The 9,238-nt window shown below is 45.3% G+C and overlaps 1 protein-coding gene across 1 annotated transcript in view; it reads left to right on the top strand.

Moving 5' to 3' along the window:
- The first annotated feature begins 881 nt into the window (after positions 1-881).
- tsc22d1 (TSC22 domain family, member 1) overlaps positions 882-9,238 on the top strand; it is a 68,016-nt gene continuing 59,659 nt past the window's right edge. The window contains 3 exon segments of the mRNA XM_060929910.1: positions 882-2,050; positions 2,053-2,124; positions 2,127-4,650. Coding sequence (XP_060785893.1) covers positions 2,026-2,050; positions 2,053-2,124; positions 2,127-4,650 — 2,621 coding nt within the window. The 5' untranslated portion in view covers positions 882-2,025.

The raw sequence follows: 9,238 nt of genomic DNA, 5'->3' as shown, positions 1-9,238 counted from the left end.
GGCCGTCCCATATTAACCTAACCGCATGTTTTTTGAACTGTGGAGGAAACCGGAGCACCCAGAGGAAACCCACACAGACACAGGGAGAACATGCAAACTCCACACAGAAAGGCCCTCGCCGGCCGCTGGGCTCGAACCCAGAACCTTCTTGCTGTGAGGCGACCGTGCTAACCGCTACACCACCGTGCCGCCCAAGTGGGCTTCTTTTTAAAAGAAACCATCTGGACAAATACTCATCTCATCTCATTATCTCTAGCCGCTTTATCCTTCTACAGGGTCGCAGGCAAGCTGGAGCCTATCCCAGCTGACTACGGGCGAAAGGCGGGGTACACCCTGGACAAGTCGCCAGGTCATCACAGGGCTGACACATAGACACAGACAACCATTCACACTCACATTCACACCTACGGTCAATTTACAGTCACCAGTTAACCTAACCTGCATGTCTTTGGACTGTGGGGGAAACCGGAGCACCCGGAGGAAACCCACGCGGACACGGGGAGAACATGCAAACTCCACACAGAAAGGCCCCGGGGCTCGAACCCAGGACCTTCTTGCTGTGAGGCGACAGCGCTAACCACTACACCACCATGCCGCCCTGGACAAATACTAAAAGAGCAAATTTTCCCTAAAATTAAATGTTTCTACATTTTTTAAAATCCTACAAAGTGCATCACCCTTTGTTTAAAAATAGTAGTAGAGTGCAAAGTTCAGGAAAAAATAAACAATAATTTATGAATAATCTGTTTACTAAATTGAACAGATACATTATTATTGTTATACTGAGGGAGATTAAGGGTGGTTTTTGTTCATTTATTAATTTTTTTATTACACTTTATTAGGTTTCTGGCAGCAAAAAGTCTGATAAGTCAATGATTTCTGCTTAAGACTCTTTAAAGTATGTTTAAAGAGCGCCTAAACCAGAGCAAACCTCATAAAAGGGCTTTCAGTACCATTGATCAGAAATGGCCAAGAGACAAGAGACCAACGCCCCGAGATCCATACAGCTCCCTGCTCACGCACTACCTTCACCTCACATCGAAATATGAATTGCGAAAAGGTTCAGTTATGCTCATTGTCATGGCTGCACATTACCCCAGTGCTTACAGAAAAGACACTTCTCTTATTTCGGTTGATACTTTGGTTTATGTTGTGGGTTTTTTCCCCCCCCAGGTCTCATGGCTATATTTGATAGTGATACTTTCTCTGTTTCCTCCGTTCCGCCTATGGCTGAATCCCAAATACCTTGCTTTCTAACACGTAGTAGACTACATCGAGTGTAGAAGCCATTATAACAGGCCCCGTGTAGTGCACTTGTGAAAGAAGTATGGAGTCTAATCAGGATTCAGCCTTCACTTCAGACTGGCTTTATGTCTGGCCGGTAGCGCTGTAAACGGACATGCGCGGTCGCCATGTTACCAAGTTCTCCTCCCCCTTTCGGTCTCGTCACAGGCGGCTAGCACTAGCACAGCTACATTACAAGGCGATAGCTGGGGAAGAAGATAGCAACTGGTATAACTAAACGCTGGATTAAAACAAAGAGGCGGAGAAATGGAATAAACAAGTCTTGCGATATCGTTAACTTACGTGAATCCAGTCTGCCGACCTGCCATCGTCGAGGGGTTGTATGATTTTTCGCTTCATATAACATTATATTCAAAATGCGACTTGCAGTCTGTTAGCTGTAACTGATAGAATATAGTGTCGATGTATGCAGTTGTAGCTCGCGTTGTCTGATATTAATTAATTGCGACGTTTAATTCTTACTGTCGCTATTATTTAGGCAAAAATAACAGACGAGGCATGTTAAATTGACGAGCTTCTAACACACGTATCCGATAAACAGCCCAACAAAACGCTGTTGGCTACATTTGTGAGCTAGCATTACTCAACGACGACTGTTTTTAACTTAGCCAGCCCGCTAGCATATTAGCGCGCGACCTGGCCGTGGACATTGTTAAAACAGACAGAACCAAAGTGGAATTATCGGATCCTGGCTGTTTGTGAAAGCGAACATTTAGTTGTATGTGGAAACTACTTGGGCGAGGTGAAACTCTTGTTATAAAGGGCCTGTCAACACGGCAGTTCTTCTAGTCTGTATTTACAACTCTGCCAGAGACCACCCGTAGAAATGCATCACCCTGAGTTGGCAGCAGATTCAGCGAGCGCTCGAAAAATGGCGCAGGCGGCCAATTGTCCCAGACGGGCCACCGCTAACAGTGCCGGTGGACCTTCCTCTGCGTTGACTCCATCACCGGCGGGTGTCAGCCTTAGCAGCAACATGATTCCATCAGACGACTATAAACCTTCAGCGCTGATTCAACCCCTGCCCACTGTCGCGTCCTCACTCGGGACTCAGCACCCTCCTCCTCCTCCTCACAGCCTCAACATCCACTCGCAGTCCTCGCTTTTGCCCCCAGGTGTGCCCTCATCAGGCGCACAGATAAAAAAGAAGAGTGGCTTTCAGATCACTAGTGTTACCCCGGCGCAGATCTCTGTCAGCACAAATAACAGCATTACAGAAGACACCGAGAGTTGTGATGACTTGGATGAATCCCATACAGAAGACCTTTCCTCTTCTGAAATTTTGGATGTGTCCTTGTCCCGGGCTAATGATGCGGCAGGACCTGAGAGGAGCTCTTCGGAAGACACTCTAAACAACCTCCATGATGCAGAAACCCCAGGAGCTGTGTCCCCAAACCAACCACCGTTACTCCCCCAGACACACGGCACAATGGTTAATGGTGCAGTTCACCATCACCATCATACTCATCACCACCACCACCACCATCAGCTTCACTCTGCTCCCTCTGGTGGTACTCATTCGGCTTCATCAACTTCAGGTGGGACACAAGCTGGCATCCCACTTGGTAATGTAGTCATGTCTACTGTCACACCAAACCCTGGAGCTTTACCAATCATAGACCAGAAAATGCCTTCAAATGTGGGAGGACTGGTGGATAATTCCACTGTTGGCACAGTCAGTGTTGGTCAGCCCTTGATTGCTGCTCCCCCAGGAATGTCTGCTGGAATGGCTTCTGCAGCATCAGGTGCTACAGTTAGTGTTAAGCCCTTAACAAGCAATGTTAATAATTTAAACTCCAGTGTGCCTGGTTTGGGTGGTATAAATACAAACAGTAGCAGTCTAGCTCTGTCCGCTGGCTTGAATAATACTAATAACCAAAATGTAAACTTAATGCGTCAGCAAAGCAGCAGTGTAAGTAGTGGCATCACTATACCTACTGGCACTGCTGCTTCTGCTGTTATTGGGTCATCAAGTGGAAGTCATGTGGGTGTCACTGACATTCAACCACCTTCTGCTGCCCCTGCCTCAAATGCTCAGCCTCAACAGACCCCAATGCCTGCTCCTCATACCACCAGCTCACGTTTCCGAGTAGTTAAATTGGACTCTACTTCAGAGCCGTTCAAGAAAGGTAGATGGACCTGCACAGAGTATTATGATAAAGACGGTTCTGGATCCTCCGAAAATGCGCCTAGCACCCGAACAGTGGAGAGCATCCGCCAGTTTGTACCTGACAGCTCGGAGAGAGAGACTGCTAGTGTCAGCTCAGTCAGCACTCTAAGCCACTACTCTGAAGGTGTAACCAGTGGGGATGTTGGTGGCTCTTCAGCTGTACAGCAGAGCTTTCCACCACCTGTTCACATGCCAGAGTACTCCATGCCTGCTAATGTCTCCAAGCCTCAGATGCATCCACACAAGAGGGCCAACACTGCCACTCCAGTGCCAGGTAGCAATCAGCAGCAGGCTCCTGTCAACACAGGAGGCTTGCAGACAACAACTGGCCACCCATCTCCTGCCGTGCCTGCACAGCAACTGACGTATGCTCAGACAGTAAAGCTGACTCCAGCTCAGAATGTGTCTGGAGTCACTCAGCAGCAAATGGCCTACCCTCCTGCTCCACAGCCAGCTGCAGCAGCCCAGGTAGCTCCCGTGCATGTCGCCTCGCTAAGCCAAGGAGGTAGCCGGCCAGCTGATTTCGCCCAGTCTCAGCAGATAATCCAGGTTGCAGCTTCTGGATCAACACAAGCCCTGCCCCACCTGCCAACCTCCATGACCCCTGTAACCTTAACTGGCAATGGGCAGGTGATGCCAGCCACTCAGCCACCTGTGGGCAACATGCCTGCCTCTGTGGCTCAGTCAGTTACTCAAGGTAAACTGCAACCCCAGCAGATGCCGCAGCTGGTACAGTCTACAGGGCCTGGAGTTGTACAGCCGCCTCCAAAAGGGCCACAACTCTCAACACAGCTCTCTGTGGAGCAGCAGACGCCTCACAGCAGCCAAGGCATAGGAGCCCAGTTTGTCCCTGTTACTTCAAGTTTGCCCACATCTAATGTGCCTCTCAGCATCCAGAGTGATCCTCAGGGCAGCTTGGTCCAGAATGGCTCCAAGGATGGTGGGGCCCAGCCTGCTGTCAGTGCCCTTTATGCCACCCTTCCCTCGCTAATGGAGGATGCTCAACGCCTTCTAACCCAGCACCCGTCCCTGCTTACACTTCCCAAGTTAGCAACTGGTGAAAGTGCCTCACAAAGTGGCACCTCTTTAGCTGCTGAGGAGAGTGGTGGAGTCAGTGCCTTAACTGCCTCAGCCAGTCTGCTGAAGAACTTGCCTGTAGATGGAGATGATGATGGGTAAGTGACACATTTTCAGTTAGATGAAACTCTCAAACTGTGATGCTAGTTTGATTGTTTATCATGATGCCTACCTGCAAATTCTACTGCACGATAATAATGAATGCTTGCTTGCTGCTTTTTTTTAATTTAAATTTAGTTTGTGCTGTTACAATATTTACATGTTGATGTGTTCTTAGCTGATGTATCATTTAATAAGAAAGAAAAGAGAAACACAGCCTGCATCAATTTATTGCAAGCAACTGTGCCCAAGTGCTAACTGATGCAGTTCTTTGGCTTTGCACACACATCCTTACAAGCTCTAATAGCCTTGAGGATTGCAGAGATTAGTGTTTTACCAGTTTGAACTTTCTGATGATACAGAAGATTTAATCGTTGTTGCTCTATATAGGCTGATGTTTTAAGACTTCTTGCATTCAAAAGTAAACCTCATGTACATGTATAGTTGCAGTAAACTTTTTAAAAATCTATTTTTATAGATAATTGGCATTACTCAAATTACCTACCTGCTGTATCTTAACTCTTATATTGTTAGCCTAAACTAAGAAACTTATCAAACATTATTAACCCATATCAGTAGCCTAATATGGCAAAATGTTACAGCTTAATGTTTTTCAGCAAGCCTGTCAATTTCCAGATGTTTTCAGGTTGTACTCTTAAGTGGCAGTATGTGTCTTTTTATAGTTTTGTTGTAAGACCCAGCCTCAGTGACTTGCATATCATTATGTATAAGGTAATTTAATGTATAGTATTATGTGGCGTTCAAAATTTCTTATAACAAAATTGACAAACTCTTTTTCATTAAAGGACACGGGACATGGATTTTTTTCTGGGTATAATTATGTATAAAGGACATAAGAAATGCCATCTAAATCACTGCAGGGCGTCAAAAATGTGAAAATCATCACATTATTCAACTTTTTTATACATGAGCATAAAACAATGATTCGTTAATTAGCTAAGCGGTCACGTGACCTGTGACGGCACAAAAACTTTTCAAGGAGCCAGCGCTTGGGTATCTAATGTAAACAGGTTACCGAAATGGACACCATCGACAGTGACATTCCCGATGTTTCACAGAGATGTGAAGTTAGACCCTATCAATTCGAACCGATAGCTGGAAATTCACATGAACATAGATCTTGTCTTTACTCTGACGGGTCAGATGATTCTGAGAGTGAGAGTTCATTCAATCCCCATGAAACTGAAAGCGGTCGGCTCAATAACACTTCCTGGTAAGTTAAAAACAATTCTGCTCAAAGGCTAATGATCTGTTGAAAGAAGTATTATTTTTGTATCATACACTGAAAGTTCATCATAGATCTAGCTAAAGTCCATTGCAAGCTATTTTTTTTTTTTGCTGATATTTTTCGATATTGATTGAGATACAATGCTTCCAGAGTCCGAGATGAAAACGTTCAAAATGGCGAAACGAGTCAGAATTATGATAATCAATAATTCTCTCTCTCTCTCTCTCTCTCTCTCTCTCATTATCTCTAGCCGCTTTATCCTGTTCTACAGGGTCGCAGGCAAGCTGGAGCCTATCCCAGCTGACTACGGGCGAAAGGCGGGGTACACCCTGGACAAGTCGCCAGGTCATCACAGGGCTGACACATAGACACAGACAACCATTCACACTCACATTCACACCTACGGTCAATTTAGAGTCACCAGTTAACCTAACCTGCATGTCTTTGGACTGTGGGGGAAACCGGAGCACCCGGAGGAAACCCACGCGGACACGGGGAGAACATGCAAACTCCACACAGAAAGGCCCTTGCCGGCCACGGGGCTCGAACCCAGACCTTCTTGCTGTGAGGCGACAGCGCTAACCACTACACCACCGTGCCGCCATAATCAATAATTGATACACCCAAAATTATAATACTAATCCTTACCGCATGAGGCCCATGGTAAAACCACACTTCCAGGAGGGGCTGCCGTCTGCCTCCCAAGCCAGCCAAGAGCGCTCCTCGTCGGGCGAATGCCCTGGTCCGTCCGCCCTGTCTAAAAAATAATGGTACAACTCCGAGTGAAGGTATCAATGCGCTGTCGAAGCGCGCAGAAGGTGTTAGTACGCCTGTCATTATAGTGTGGACTTTCCATAACATAGAAAATCGCCACGTTTCAATTTGTGTAACTGAACTTTGTTTCATGTCACTGGTCATATAAACCTATGTAAACAGGAAAAACGTGGAAGAGTTTGGTCGCATCTAACTACAGCCCCAAAAAATACCATTGGCCATGCTGAGCCTAGCTACATTGCTAACAGGAGTAACAGCGCGTCTGACTGACTGGGAGGTCGCAATACACCATGATGTTCAATGTACGTTAAACACTAAAAACGAAACAATTTTCTTGTCATCCAAGACACAAAAACTATTTTGTCGCATTCGTCATCATCACGATTCACACTTCTCCATATTCATCTACCCGCTTGTGCTGTACCCGAAAGTTTTTGTGACGTATGATCACGTGACAGTGGCTCTTCCGGTTGTAAAATATGCATATCGGAGCTCGAGCAGAAATGCCATATAATCATCACGAATATAACAATTTTGCTGAATTTAATAGATAATTTTGTATTTGTTGATGCAATTATTTCATATTTTTAATGGAAAGAAACTGATATAGCGTGCATTTATGTTTCATGTCCCATGTCCTTTAACATGTTGATCTATTTCACTTAACTTTCTACATGACACACATGTTGACTCCGTACTGATGGCGGACCAGTGGGATTTAGCACTTCATGCTTCGTCTCTATTTTTAGAGAGAATAGTGCAGCAGCACTTTAGTCCTTCGGTCTGTCCAGGTGTCTCCCATCTCTATCTGTACACTTTTCTCAAACAGATTGGGTTCCAAAGCTTAAATTTCATGTTAACATTGCCACCCTCAATTAAAGTCATCATGCTTAATATTTCATAGAATGCTAGGGTTGCCTGTGTAGAAGAAGCCTTTATTTGTCATATATTCACCAATCAAAAACACTGACAGGTGAAGCGAATTACATTGATTGTTGTTACAGTGGCACCTGTCAAGGGGTGGGATATATTAGGCAGCAAGAGAACAGTCAGTTCTTGAAGTTGATGTGTTGGAAGCAGGAAAAATGGGCAAGCGTAAGGATCTGAGCGACTTTGACAAGGGCCAAATTGTGATAGCTAGATGACTGGGTCTGAGCGTCTCCAAAATGACGCATCTTATAGGGTGTTCCCGGTATGCAGTGGCTAGTACTTGGTAAAAGTGCTCCAAGGAAGGACAACCAGTGAACCGGTGGCCGGGTCATGGGCGTCAAAGGCTCATTGATTCACATGGGGCACAAAGGCTAGCGCATATGGTTCAATCCCACATAAGAGCTACTGTAGCACAAACTTTCTGTTTTAGGCAGCATTAACTTTTTTTCAGCGGTTTGTGCTACAGAAGCTCTTCTGTGGGACTGGACCATATGGCCTAGCCTTCGTGTCCTATGCGAATCAGTGAGCCTTCAACGCTCATGACCCTGTAGCTAGTTCACCGGTTGTCCGTCCTTGGACAACTTTTGGTAGGTACTCACCACTGCATACCGGGAACACCCCATAAGATGTGCCATTTCGGAGATGTTCAGAGCCATCACAATTTGGCCCTTGTCGAAGTCGCTCAGATCCTTACGCTTGCCCATTTTTCCTGCTTCCATTACATCAACTTAGAGATCTGACTGTTCTCTTGCTACCTAATATATCCCACCCCTTGACAGGTGCCACTGTAGGAACATAATCAGTGTAATTCATTTCACCGGTCAGTGTTTGTCATTTTACAGCACAGCAAAATTTCTTTTCTTTGCATATCCTAGCTTGGGGTCAGAGTGCAGGGTCATCCATGATGCAACACCCCAGGAGCAGAGATGGCTCAAGGGCCCAACAGTGGTGCTGGGGATTGAACTCTGACCTACTGATCAGTAACCCAAAGCCTTAATCATTGAGCCACCACTAACTAAAAACAACTGCATTGCATTCTCAAAGTTAGTCCAGCTTTTTTACGCCAGTATTTTGTGTTCAATAACTAAAGAAAGCTTGTAAAGGCAGTATTTGCACAGTACCACAATACCACAGATGACTTGCTTGTTAAATAATACAATACTCTGGTGTCTGTCTTTCATTGAAGGTGTGCTAAATGTGGACAGGGTGGTGTTGGATTTTAGTTGTTTTAGTCATATGCATGTTTATTTTACAGATGATTCCTTTCTTTTGGGATGGGTTTGCTCACTTTAACAAAACGTGAGAGGAAGCTTGTGTGTTGTAATTTTAGGTGTGAATGGCTAAACAGGAAGTGAATAACTGCCTGCCCGAAGCATCGTGTTTCTGAGTAAGGTGCTGCGGAAGTGACACAGGGTTGATACAAGATTAATAAACAAACACAGGGAGATTACCTCAGTCCTATAGGATAATTTCATGTGGCCACAGATTGTTTAATGGACACGTTTTCTGCGTATTATCCCAATGTGCTGCACTTATGCCTTCAGCTGTTACACAATTAAAGGTGCACATTATGTGAAGAATGCAATTTGTCTTAAATTAAACCTGTATGTTGACTGACTCATCTCTCCTCTGAT

This window comes from Neoarius graeffei, chromosome 9 (assembly GCF_027579695.1).
Source record: "Neoarius graeffei isolate fNeoGra1 chromosome 9, fNeoGra1.pri, whole genome shotgun sequence".
NCBI classification, from domain to species: Eukaryota; Metazoa; Chordata; class Actinopteri; order Siluriformes; family Ariidae; genus Neoarius; species Neoarius graeffei.
The sequence above is the reverse complement of the archived record's forward strand: the minus strand, read 5'-3'. Positions and strand labels throughout refer to the sequence as shown.